Consider the following 13,701-nt stretch of genomic DNA (forward strand, 5'->3'; position numbering starts at 1 on the left):
GGAAAAGGCTTCACAGCATGTTCTTAAAGAATGAGTAAGAGTTAATAAAAAGCATTTTAATAATAAGGGGCATTCTAAGCAGAGGCAACAATATCAGCAAAGACATGGGAGAAAGGTAATAATAATACATCCAAGGAATGGTGTGCAGGTTGATGGTACTTTGGTGTACCAGCATGCAAGACAGTTGACAGGTGATGCTGGCAATGTAGGTTAAGACAATTGGTAAAGGACTTCATGTGCTTTATTTTCAATGCTACAATAACTTGAGACTGGAGTTAACAGACAGTCATAGATTTTCAAATTAAGGGACATGATCATATCTTCTGACTAAATGAATGAGAAATAGAAGAGAAAGGGAAATCATGTTCAAGTCCTAGTTAGAGATAAGGGTCTGATCTGTATCAATGAGAGTAAAGAAGAGAGGACAGATTTCAGAACCGTTTTTTTACAAGTATACTTTGTTAAGCCTTGGTTGACTGACTAGATTATGAGCAACAAGAAAACAGTCAAGAATAAGTAAGCATGCATGTGGACATGATACTATCAGTGAAGAGAAAACAGAAAGTAAGAAAAGAGCTGTGTATAGAGAGAAATGATGGGTTTAATTTTAAATGTGCTGAATTTGAAGTGCTTGTAGAACATCTAAATGGAAATAGTTAAGGATGGCAGAAAATACAAGTTACCTCATATTAACACAAGTAGCAATGGCACCCCACTCCAGTACTCTTGCCTGGAGAATCCCATGGACGGCAGAGCCTGGTAGGCTGCAGTCCATGGGGTCGCTAAGAGTCAGACAAGACTGAGCGACTTCCCTTTCACTTTTCACTTTCATGCATTGGAGAAGGAAATGGCAACCCACGCCAGTGTTCTTGCTGGAGAATCCCAGGGACGGGGGAGCCTGGTGGGCTGCCGTCTATAGGGTCGCACAGAGTCGGACACGACTGAAGCGACTTAGCAGCAGCAGCAGCACTAGAAATGCAGTTTTAAAGTCCTCGTGTATAGAGCATAGTCCTAACTATTTAAAGCCATGGAAAAATATGTAATTACAAAGGAAAAGAATACAGAATGAGAGGAAGAGAAAATGAATAGAAAGTGGAGCTTCTAAAAACACTAATTTAAAAAACGCACTAATGAAGATGGGGGAATGGTGAGGAATTAATTATTAATTGACTCTGGCTTCACCTAATTTCTAACCTCAAAATCTATCAAAATGCACTACAGCAATATAAACTCTCCCTTTATAATTTTAAATATCAGTGTTCAAAATTTTAAATATCTACTTCAAATTATACAAATCACCTAGATATTGAGTAGCTTTGTGATCTTTAATTAACAGTATGTGACGCTAAAGACCAAAGCTGATTGATATCAATAAAAATGCAAAAGGCAAATTCATAAATTATCTAATGACTGATTGTTTAAGTACATACTTTGGCTTAATTAGAACTCTTAACACAGTACATTTTATTTGTAAGATTTCCTACCTGAAAAACAAATTTAGTATCTGCAAAATTCATACACTTGTTTGAAAACTTAAAACTTTCATGTTCATATGGTTATAATCTTGGCTTATCAGTCTTTCTTAAAAATCCAATTAACCTTAACAAAAGCCCAAACAATATGCATGTTTATTTGCTAACCATTATTTCCACACTATCAGCACTAGTCAGTTACCAAGGTACTCTCAAACTTCTTATAAACACCCTTATATTAAACATAATTAAAGTATAACTTAACTTTCCCCAACATTAACATACTTTGTTCTGTTGAAAGCATTTCTGTAATAAATAAACAATATGAGATGGCTTATTTTGAAGACACTTTATTTTATCAGGAAATTAAGGTCTCTATTTTATCCCCAATAGAGTTTCAAAATTACTATAAATACTGGTCATTAAACAGAAGACCCAAAACAATAAAACAAAGCTACATTCTGGACAATACCTGCATCATGATCAGATGATTTACTGAAGGACTAGTAACAGACAACTCAAACTGAGAATTTTCCTCCCTTGAAACAAATCCACCAATGAGGAGGTACTTGGCAGACATGCATACCAAGTATACACTTATGTTACATTTTCCCACCTACCTTTTTCCAAGTAGTCATTTTAAATACTGAAATTTTCCTCAAGAATTTATTTTAATATTGCAACTTATAATTCATAGTATATATTCAATCAAGAAATATTTAATAAGTGCCTACATAGGGTACCATGTTGGAACCAAAATGTGAAAACATGGTCCCCACCTTCATAATCATTTACAGTATAATTGGGATAAGCTAAATACTTTTGAAAAATCTAATTATAAATGGTGTTGAGACAACTGTACGGCAACATGCAAAAGAATAAAACTGGACCACCATCTTATACCATACACAAAAATTAAACCAAAATGGATCATCAAAGATTTGAACATAAGACCTGAAACCATAAACTCCTAGAAGACAACAGGCAGAAGGCTCCTTGATATTGGTTTTGGTGATAATTTTTTTAATTGGGCATCATAAGGCAACAAAAGCAAAGGTAAACAATGGGAATACATCAAACTAAAAAGCTTCTGTTACAGTAAAGGAAAACATCAACAAAATCAAAAGGTAACTTACTGAATAGAGGAAAATATTTGCAATCACATATATGATAAGGGGTTAATATACAAAATATACAAAAATCTGTATGCAGGTCAGGAAGCAACAGTTAGAACTGGACATGGAACAACAGACTGGTTCCAAATAGGAATAGGAGTATGTCAAGGCTGTATATTGTCACCCTGCTTATTTAACTTATATGCAGAGGACATGAGAAACGCTGGACTGGAAGAAACACAAGCTGGAATCAGACTGCTGGGAGAAATATCAATCACCTCAGATATGCAGATGACACCACTCTTATGGCAGAAAGTGAAGAGGACCTAAAAAGCCTCCTGATGAAAGTGAAAGAGGAGAGTGAAAAAGTTGGCTTAAAGCTCAACATTCAGAAAATGAAGATCATAGCATCGGTCCCATCACTTCATGGGAAATAGCTGGGGAAACAGTGGAAACATTATCAGACTTTATTTTGGGGGGCTCCAAAATCACTGCAGTTGGTGACTGCAGCCATGAAATTAAAAGATGCTCACTCCTTGGAAGAACAGTTATGACCAACCTAGATAGTATATTCAAAAGCAGAGACATTACTTTGCCGACTAAGGTCCGTCTAGTCAAGGCTATGGTTTTTCCTGTGGTCATGTATGGATGAGAGTGTTGGACTGTGAAGAAGGCTGAGCACTGAAGAATTGATGCATTTGAACTGTGGTGTTGGAGAAGACTCTTGAAAGTCCCTTGGACTGCAAGGAGATCCAACCAGTCCATTCTGAAGGAGATCAGCCCTGGGATTTCTTTGGAAGGAATGATGCTAAAGCTGAAACTCCAGTACTTTGGCCACCTCATGTGAAGGGTTGACTCTTTGGAAAAGACTCTGATGCTGGGAAGGATTGGGGGCAGGAGGAGAAGGGGACAACAGAGGATGAGATGGCTGGATGGCATCACGGACTCGATGGACGTGAGTCTGAGTGAACTCCAGGTGATGGTGATGGACAGGGAGGCCTGGTGTGCTGCGATTCATGGGGTCGCAAAGAGTCGGACACGACTGAGCGACTGAACTGACTGACTGACAAAAATATTTGTATATAAAATATATAAAAAGACGCATACAATTCAGCATCAAAAAAAAAGTAATCCAATTTTAAAATGAGCAGAAGACCTGAAGAGACATTTTTCCAAAGAAGCCATACAAATGGCCAACACATACATGAAAAAGTGCTCAACATCACTAACCATCTGAGAAATTCAAGTCAAACCACAATGAGATACCATCTCACAGCTGTTAGAATGGTTATTATCAAAAAAGACAAGAAACAACAAATGTTGAGGATGTGGAGCAAAAGGAACCCTTGCGCACTGCTGGTGAGAATGTAAATTAACATGGCCACTATGGAAAACACTACAGCGGTTCTTCAAAAAAAGTAGAAAAAGAACTACAGTATGATCTAACAATTCTACTTCTAGGTATTTTTCTGAAGAAAACAAAACCACTATCTCAAAAAGGTAAATGCATCCCCTTGTTTTCTGAAGCATTATTTACAATAGCCAAGGTATGGAAACCACCTAAGTGTCCATCAATAATGAATAAAGAAAATGTGGTGTATGTATATGTGTTTATATATATATATATATATATATATATAAAAGAATATTATTTAGCCTTAAAAAAGAATGAAATCTTGCCATTTGTGACAACATGGATAGATTCTGAGAACATTATACTAAGTATAATAAGTCAGACTGAGAAACACAAATACTCTATCATCTCACTTACATGTGGACTCTTAAAAAGCAAAACAAAATGAATAAAACACCAAGCTCATAGATACAGAGAACAGACTGATGGTTGGCAGAGGTAAAGTGGGGGGACAGAAAGAGTGAAGGGGGTTAAAAGGTACAACTCTTAGCTATAAGATAATAAATTATAAGAATGTAACATACAGGATGGGGACTATAGTTAATAATATATATTGTATATTTAAAAGTTTTCATCACACACACAAAAATCTGTAACTATGTATGGTGCATCAGAGAATGAGATGGCTGGACGGCATCACTGATGCAATGAACATGAACTTGGGCAAACTCCAGGAGATGGTAAGGGATAGATAGGCCTGGCAAGTTGCAGTCCATGGGATCGCAAAGAGTCAGACACAACTGGACAACGAGAATGGAATGGACAGAATGGATGGTGATGGATGCTAACTAGACTTATTATGATCATTTCACAATATATACAAATACTGTTGTACATCTAAAACCAATGCAACATACAAATTTGTATATACAAACACAAATTATGCTGTACATCTGAAACTAATGTAATGCTATATATCAATTATACCTAATTTTTAAAAAGGTCTAACCAAACAAGTGGATAAAAAGTAGAATTATATAATAGATTCCTCACCTGTACAATCTTGCGCAACATAAATAGTGATTCCTTTTAAGTCTGGATGTCTTGCTTCTTCAACTGCTTTTCTAAGAAAATAAAAAGGATTATCCTTTAAAATCCTAACATTTCCAGTTAATAAATAAAGATTTCATTTAAAGGAAAAGAAAGCCAACATTTTCTTGACTTTCCTATTTAACCTTTAGTGCCTGCTTTCAAAACTATTACTTGAATGGTATTTTTAAAAAATCACATCAATTTTTTCAAAGTAGAATATTACTCTAAATTACTCAAAGAACATAAAAACATAAGTTTAAAATTTAAAATTCTTGGGTATAAAGGCATGAACCCTACCCAGTCCTCCCAAAACAATTGCTCACAAACTCCCCTGGCTATATTAAATGCTTTCTAAAAAGTGCTATTACAATACGCTTCAAGGTTTGCTTCATATTAACTTACATTAAATGAAAGTGAAAGTAGCTTAGTCATGTCTGACTTTTGCGACTCCATGGACTGTATAATCCAAGGAATTCTCCAGGCCAGAATACTGGAGTGGGTAGCCTTTCCCTTCTCCAGGGGATCTTTCCAATCCAGGGATTGAACCCAGGTCTCCTGCATTGCAGGCGGATTCTTTACCAACTGAGCTATGAGGGAAGCCCATTACATTACTGATTAGCAAAATATGATTGTTCTCTAGTACACTTAAGAAAGTTTTTTATCTTTTCTTTAAACAATAACATGACTTTTTTCCTTCATTCAAAAACCTATAGGACCTGAACAGATGAATTTCCTATTCAAGTCTTAGAATTCTGTAAGTAAAACTGCAAATTGAAAAATTTTTCCAAGTGAATATAATGCTCTCAATGGTTCACAAGATATGACAAAAAAACCCATAATATCTGTAAAAAGAAATTACACAAATTGTAGAAAAATATATACTTTTATTTAACTGTATCTTTATATTTTTTTACTTTAATATGCCTTATTTTGCATGTTTTTATGTGCTAGTATAAAAGAGGGATGGAAAATTATGGCCCACAGTTCAAACATGAGCTGAGGCCTGTTTCTGTACAACCTGAGGCAAAAAAATGGTTTTTAGTTTTCAAACAAAAAAATTTTTTAAAAATGAGAAAAATGAGCAATAGAGCCCTTACAGAGCCTGAAAAGCCTAAACTATTTACTATCAGGTCTTTTATAGAAAAAGTGCCCTGATCCCTGGGGATACAGAATATAACATCTTGAAGAGTAGAAACTATGCTTTTATGATTATGTTTTTATATATGTCATACTAAACTGGACTTGATATTATTCTTAATAATCTATTTAATAACATTAGGTAAATATTTTTTCAACTGCAAGCATTTGGCCTACAAAATATAAAGCCTTTTAATATGCAAAAAAACACTGTAATAATTTGGATTTTGTTTATTATTCTAAATGGACTAAATTTACTATAACATGCTGTAATTTGATGATATTATTAATGATTCAGTTAATAATAATAATGGGACATACAACAAATAAGATAATTTTTTTAAAACTTCAGTAGTAAATGACACTATAAACCTGAGGTATAGTGAAATTTGACTTTCAACTTTTTTCTAAGTACTCTGAATATCACATACCCTTTACTTTTACTATGATATAATTATATTAATAATCCCATACATTTAAAATTCACAAGAATTTGATGTGTGCAAAGAAATGCTGGAAACATCAATTTTAGCTCTTGACATTTCATTACACTATCAGTACATTACAGCCCCCAGGTTACACTGTTTAAAAAAAAAAAAAAAACTATAATGTCATGCATGTTCCAAGGTTGAAAGAGTTGTTAGTTTTAAGAACATTTCAATAGGGCAGTCTAGTGAAAACCTGGTTAGAAAGAAAGCTTGGATATCCATACCTATGAGCAAAAGAAGAAAAATTTGTCAGTAAATTAAATGAGACTAGAGTCACAATATGTCTTGTCTTTTCCCTAATAGCAAATATAAGTTCCTTTATAAATATTCTCATACAGTTAGGTTTTAAAAGTTCTAATAATATATATACACTGCAAAAATCAGTATCTCTGAGCCTGAGGAACTCAGTCATAAGATGGAAGACTTTAAAACAATTTTACCTTAAAATGTGAGCAACCACAGCTGGTCCATACCAATCTCCAGCTTTTTTCCCAGACTTCTTTCCATATTCTATTAGCTGATGTAAACCAAAGAGAGCCAAGGGGGAATCACCAAACCAAGAGATGATTTTCCGGTGATAAATTTCATTTTGCATCTCATCAGAATATCTCTCGATTTTTTCCTTCAGAGAAACTGTTGGGGTTTTGAGTTCTCTTTCCCCTGAAAGCGATGCTTCAAATGATGTGGTAAACTTTTTTACAGTGTTGGAAGTCCAAGATTCAGACTCTGAATTTTCAATGTTCAAAGCATCTGGCCAGGTCCAAGCTATAGTAGTTACAAAGCAAATTATTCAGATCTTTTAAATAGTTAGACTTTAGCAATTTTACTAAAATAAGTATGCACCATTTAAAGTTACATGAGTTACTAAACTAAAATAAAGTCAGAGAGTAGATTTATGGTTGTATATGGGGAAGGAGGAATACTGGGAATGACCACTATTAGTATGGGCTTCCCTTGTAGCTCAGCTGGTATAGAATCTGCCTACAAGGCAGGAGACCCCAGTTCAATACCTGGGTCGGGAAGATCCCCTGGAGAAGGGAATGGCTACCCATGCCAGTATCCTTGCCTGGAAAAATCCAGAGGAGCCTGGCAGGCTATAGTCCATGGGGTTGCAAAGAGTTGGACACAATTAAGCAACTAAGCACAGCACAGCACTATCAGCATGTGGTTTCTCTGGGCGAAGACGAAAATGTCCTAAAATCAGATTATGGGGATAATTGCAAAATTTTGTAAATACACTAAAAACCACTGAAATATTGTTCACTTTAAATGAGTGAATTTATAGTATGTAGATTAATAAAGGTGCTTAAAAAATAAAGGTACAAGCAGAGAAAACATGCTAATTTATCAATGATGCTTTCTTTAGAGCTGAAATATTATTCTCCACACTTTTCTGTAGTTTCTAAAATTTTTTAAATGGGAATATATTACATATAATCAGGAAAAAATTACCAAAATAAAAGAGAAAAAAATAGTAAACAGGTACAAATGGACAATTCAAGAATATGTTTCTCTTTCTTTTCTTTTCTTTTTTTTTTACAGTACTAAGATGGAATAAAGAATTTTATATTCCATTACCAATACTGCTCACCAGATCTTGACTACCCAAAGGCACAATAAATATACTGAATATCATTCACAGTAATCATGAGAGATTCACTTCAGAAAATGTGTTTTGTTTTGGTTATACATTAAAATAAAAGTTTAACCATGGAAGTTTAATATTTCTTTTCAAGGTCTTTTTTTCTCATACACTCATTTCAAAATAATTTAATTATTCTTTGGGGAGTAATATCAATTCTCTAGTAAATAAAGTTAATAAAGCCATTAGAGATCAAAGATCCCCCTACACAAAATCAACTATATCACTACCTCACTCTTTTTAATAATAAGACAGTCCCCAAACATTCATGCAATTTTAAGTTAGCCAAATGAGTCACAGGTTCAGAGGCCAAGTCAGGACTGTGAAAAGTGTTCCAATTTGTGTCCATGATTGCAAATAAAGCATCCCAGGAAAAGCTGAAGAGTTCCTTTTCTTGCAATATCTACACCATTCTGGAATAAATATTCTCTCTAAATGATCTCATCAATAATACCTACAGAAAGGTTATTAAATATTTGCTGGGCATTGCAGAAAATTATCTAACACCTAAAAAAATATAATGATACTTAGTAGTAACCAGATACGATAGCCTAAAATGGTAAACTAAAATCTTCCTACAAACGTACATATTACGTAACAATAAACTAGTGGAAATGTTAAGAAAGGTGGCACATCAGAAAAAATAGATATATGTAAGTTAGGTATCAATGACATTTTTGAGAGTCTTAAAAGTAAGATGACTTTATTTATCAATAGAAAATAACAATCAATTTAACTGATTATAGCCATATTTATAAAAATACAAATAATTTTAAAGCATTACTGATGATATGTAGAGTGAAAAATAAAGAAACCAATACAAAATTTCTTAAGATTTAAATAATATAAAAATATTTTAATGTAACAATATTAACTGCACAATAATTATCTGCTCAGTCATTGCTGCCAGAATTTACAAACTGCAGATAATCCAGAGAGTCCAACTGAAAAGAACTAAATAATAACAAAAACAAAAAAAATCCAAAGACTACTAAAACTTGAACTTAATTCATAGTGGTAGCCATGAATAATATTTACATTCAACCTGTATTTTGGAAAGGTGAATCATGAAAGTTAAAGTCATACTGGCCCAATTCAGCAAAGATGTTATGTTACTTGCTAAATTAGGTTCAACTTCAGAAGACATCAGAGAGTCAAGAAAATGAACATCAGGGAATTTCATTCAGTTTGCAAGCTAGTCTTAAATTTAAACAACAACAATAAAACTCCCAAAACCAAAAATTTGATTTACCTCTACCAAGAAAGTGTAGTATGAGTCCTTGAGCCAACAGCATCTGGCCAGTTCTTAATGTACAGCCCCAACCACAGTCTGTTGTCAAAGCTGAGCCTTCTATTTGAGGAAATTCTTCCCTGTAGGTAAGCCATATTCTTGAAATGAAATCTTTACGAAATTCTTCTACATTTCCTGCAATCACATGATCTTCTATTGTACACCCTGATCTTGCAGGTAAGAGTTCATCTTCATCTACAAAATAAAAATATAAAAAAAATATACAAAGTAATATATAAATATATATACAAAGAAATGTCAGTAATGGTAATATATTCCCATTACTGTTCATATGGAGTATGGCACAATCCAATTCTTTCTTCAGATTTAAATGAAGATAAATCTTCCATTCTGTTCAGACTGTTATGAAAATCAAATGAGAATGAATGCGGAAATGTTTTGTACACTTTGGTACTAACTAATATAAGGTATTATCAGTAATTCTGTTGTTACTAATAACATTCTATATTCCAAACATAATCAACTCTAATGAGATAACATAAAAATATGTTTCCTTTCTGCCTCCCTTGGCTCAATATATAGATATTAGCACTCTCTAAAATGAGATTTGCAAATAAAATATCATGATTTGCCAATATGTAAAAAATGTATATAATCATATAACTATATCATATGAGACAACTATATCATATGATAACTAGCTCAAATAAAATATAGATGTATTTATTGTTAGGAACATTTATACTCAAATTATAAAACCAAAACTAATAAGCTAATGGCATCATCAACTCAATGGATATGAGTCTGAGTAAACTCCAGGTGACAGTAAAGGACAGGAAAGCCTGGAGTGCTGCAGTCCATCATCAGGCAGCAAAGAGTCAGACAGGACTGAGCAACTGAACAACAGCAAATAAAATTGTTAAATATGATGTCACCCGATCATGTTAAAATGTATTTTTTAATTGTTGCCACTCACATATGTAATGTTTTAAAGCCTTTCCAAATTGATTCTAACACAATTTCTATGTGAAAACTATGGTCACTATTTGCCCAATAATTTACAAAACACCAGTGCTCAGAATGAACTAACATTCCCTGATCTTTCCAGATCTTTTCAGCTTCTGCATGCATACAGTACCGAGCACAAACAGATCCTAATAAATGTTGGCTGGTTTGGGTGGATGGATGGATAGGTAAATAAATCTGCCTATAACTCTCAATTCCAAGGAGTTTAATTTTTAATGCCATTCTGCAAGATGTTAAAGCAGTTTTATCACACTTTTATTCCTCATGTTTTCTGCATCTATCCCTCTTCAAGCTCATTCTGAAAAAATTATAATCACCCAAACTTTATAATATTCAGTTTAATGGAGCTAAATTGTAGCATACAGTTTTAATAATTAAAAGAATACATGCCAAGCCTCTTTTATCAATGAATTTCTCTTAATACTAAACCTTGAATCTAATTATAAATAAAAACTAAAATGCCTGGAAACTGAATATGGCACTATAAATATGTCAAAAGTTTCTACTTTAGGAGACATTTAAATTTGTTTTAAATTGAATACAATAATACATAACTATCACGCCTTATCCTGTGGCTTGCCAAACACATAGTTTCTAATTTTCTAACTTGACAAAGTGACTAATTCCTTATTCTTTTAAGGTCTAGTCTCCCTCTTAATATTTACTCTAAATATTATTAGAAAACTGCTAGTAACTGCTAGTACTAAATGAACTTAAAAAAAAAAAATGGACTTTGTTGCCCTGTTCACTTTCCACTATAATACTGCTCCTTCTATTCCACTCCTTGACTGGCTTTCCTTTTTACAGTATTAGTTATATCAAGAATATTTTTTTATTTACATCTGCTTTCCATCCAGATTTCAAGTATACCAGAGAGGAAGAAATGTGTTTATCTTCTGGACCTCTGAATGTTCAGTGCCTAACACAGAGTTCAGTCCATAGGATGCACAATAAGCATTTGTCAGGTGAATGTAAGACAAATGGAATCAAAGGAAGAGATGTTTTTTAAATTTTGTTTTGCTTTGCTTTGGTTTCCCATGATGGAACAGACTTCTGAGCAGATGTTTATGAAGAATGAGAATGCCTAAAAGAACCACTAAAAGAGTGAGAAAGAAAGCTGATAGAGGAAAGAGAAGAGAATCGCTAGTAATATTGAGAGCTCAGGGAAAGTCTGCTTCTCACCAATAAAAAAAGTTGGACAAATAACATAAAACAGACTATTAAAATTGACCAGGCACATGTAAAAGAAAACCAAAAGGAACTGCTAGAAATAAATCATAATAATAATAACAGAAAATAAAAATTTGGTATAGATTAAATAGAAAACTATACATAGCTCAGAAGATAATCAAGGAACCAGAAAAACTAAAAAAATTACTTAGAACACAGCACAGAGAGGCAAAATAACATAAAATATCTAAAAACCAAAGAAATTAAGAGACATAAAAAAAAAAAACTAATAACAGAAAAGCTTGTCAAAGATGTACAGGAGAACAAGAAAAATAGAGAAAAACTATAATTAAAAGTGACTGAAATTTTCTCAGATTTTAAGAAATATATGAATTCTGAGTAGAACAAAACGAAGCCCACACAAAAGACAAAGAGCTGATCTTAAAAAAAAAAACAGAGAGAAAACATACACACACAAAATGACAGCTTCAAAACACTAGAGAGAAAATCATGTCCTAAAGTGAGCAAGAATCCAAAAACTACTAACCATTTAAGAAAGTAAAAAAGTCAACCAGATTATATTAAAATTATGAACTCTTTAAAATAATGAGCTCTTCAAAAGATAAATGATGAAAAAGTAACTAAGGGAGTAGGAGACAACATTTCCTGTAGATATATTCAAAAATGGATTTATATCCAAAATATATGGAGACAATCTAGAGAGACAATTTAATAGAAGACATGTTTAAATGGAAAAATATCTATGAAAATATGCTCAATTTCATCAGTTACCAAACAAATGCAAATTAAGATAAAATGTTTCTCTAATAAATATGAAAAATACCAAGTACTGGTGAGCTGAGAGCAAGCAGAATTCTTATACACACCTAGCAGAAATATAAATTAGCACAACTGGCTTGTAAAATTATCTGGTATTATATACTGAGACTGAACATATCAATACCCTGTGACTCAGCAATTACATCCCCAGGTATACATACTGTATGAAAATCCATATACATGTTCATTAAAGCACATGTACAAAAATATTCACAGCAGGGCTCTTACTGATTGCCAAAAACTTGAAACTATCCAAATCTCCACCACAAGTAAAATGGATTAATAAAGTGGCATAATCACACAATGCAATACTCAGAATACAAAAATATCCAGCACCCCAAAAGTTAAATAATACAATGTCTGGCAATCAATTGAGCATACAAATTGGCAGGAAAACACAAGCCAAAAAGAGAATACTCTGTCAATCAAAACTGAACCCAAACTAACAAAAGTGCTAGAATTAGCAAACAATGACATTAAAAGACTTTTAATATTACAATATTGTGCTGTGCTGTGCTAAGTCATTTCCATCATGTCCAACTTTTTGCAATCCTATGGACTACAGCCTGCCATGCTGCTCTATTCACTATATATAGCCTGCCATGCTGTAAGAGTCTTGGAGTGGGTTGCCATGCCCGCCTCCAGGGGATCTTCCCAGGCAAGAATTGAACTTAAGCCTCTTACATCTCCTGCACTGGCAGGCAGGTTCTTTACCACTAGCACCACCTGGAAAACCCCACAACAATATTAAATATGTTCAAAAAGATAAGTAGAAACAAATCTTTTTACTGGAATTTTTAGACATACAAACTACAATGTCCAACATAAAAGATATACTGACTGGGATTTAATGACAGGTTAGATATTGTTGAGGAAAAGATCAAAAGACGGGTGAACTTGAGGACAAAGCACTAGGAACTAGACAAATTAAAACACAGAGAAGAAAAAGAATTCTTTAAAAGAATAAAAGCACATCGGTGAGATGTGGCACAATTTCATTCATGCTAATATGTGTCCAACTGGAGATCCAGAAGGAGAGGGGAGAGAGGGGAGGGTAGAAAAAAATATTTGAAGACAAAATGGCTAAAAAAATTCAGAACTGGTGAAAGCTAT

The 13,701-nt window shown here is 33.4% G+C and overlaps 1 protein-coding gene across 1 annotated transcript in view; it reads right to left on the reverse strand.

The window, feature by feature from the left end:
- The window catches only part of ATG4C (autophagy related 4C cysteine peptidase), a 72,047-nt gene that overhangs the window by 38,742 nt on the left and 19,604 nt on the right, over positions 1-13,701 (reverse strand). The window contains exons 3-6 of the mRNA XM_052637662.1: positions 9,553-9,786; positions 7,099-7,423; positions 4,995-5,065; positions 1,758-1,778 (exon numbers count right to left, since the gene is read on the reverse strand). Coding sequence (XP_052493622.1) covers positions 1,758-1,778; positions 4,995-5,065; positions 7,099-7,423; positions 9,553-9,786 — 651 coding nt within the window. The remainder of the gene's footprint in view (positions 1-1,757; positions 1,779-4,994; positions 5,066-7,098; positions 7,424-9,552; positions 9,787-13,701) is intronic.

Source organism: Budorcas taxicolor, chromosome 3, assembly GCF_023091745.1.
Source record: "Budorcas taxicolor isolate Tak-1 chromosome 3, Takin1.1, whole genome shotgun sequence".
Classification (NCBI taxonomy): domain Eukaryota; kingdom Metazoa; phylum Chordata; class Mammalia; order Artiodactyla; family Bovidae; genus Budorcas; species Budorcas taxicolor.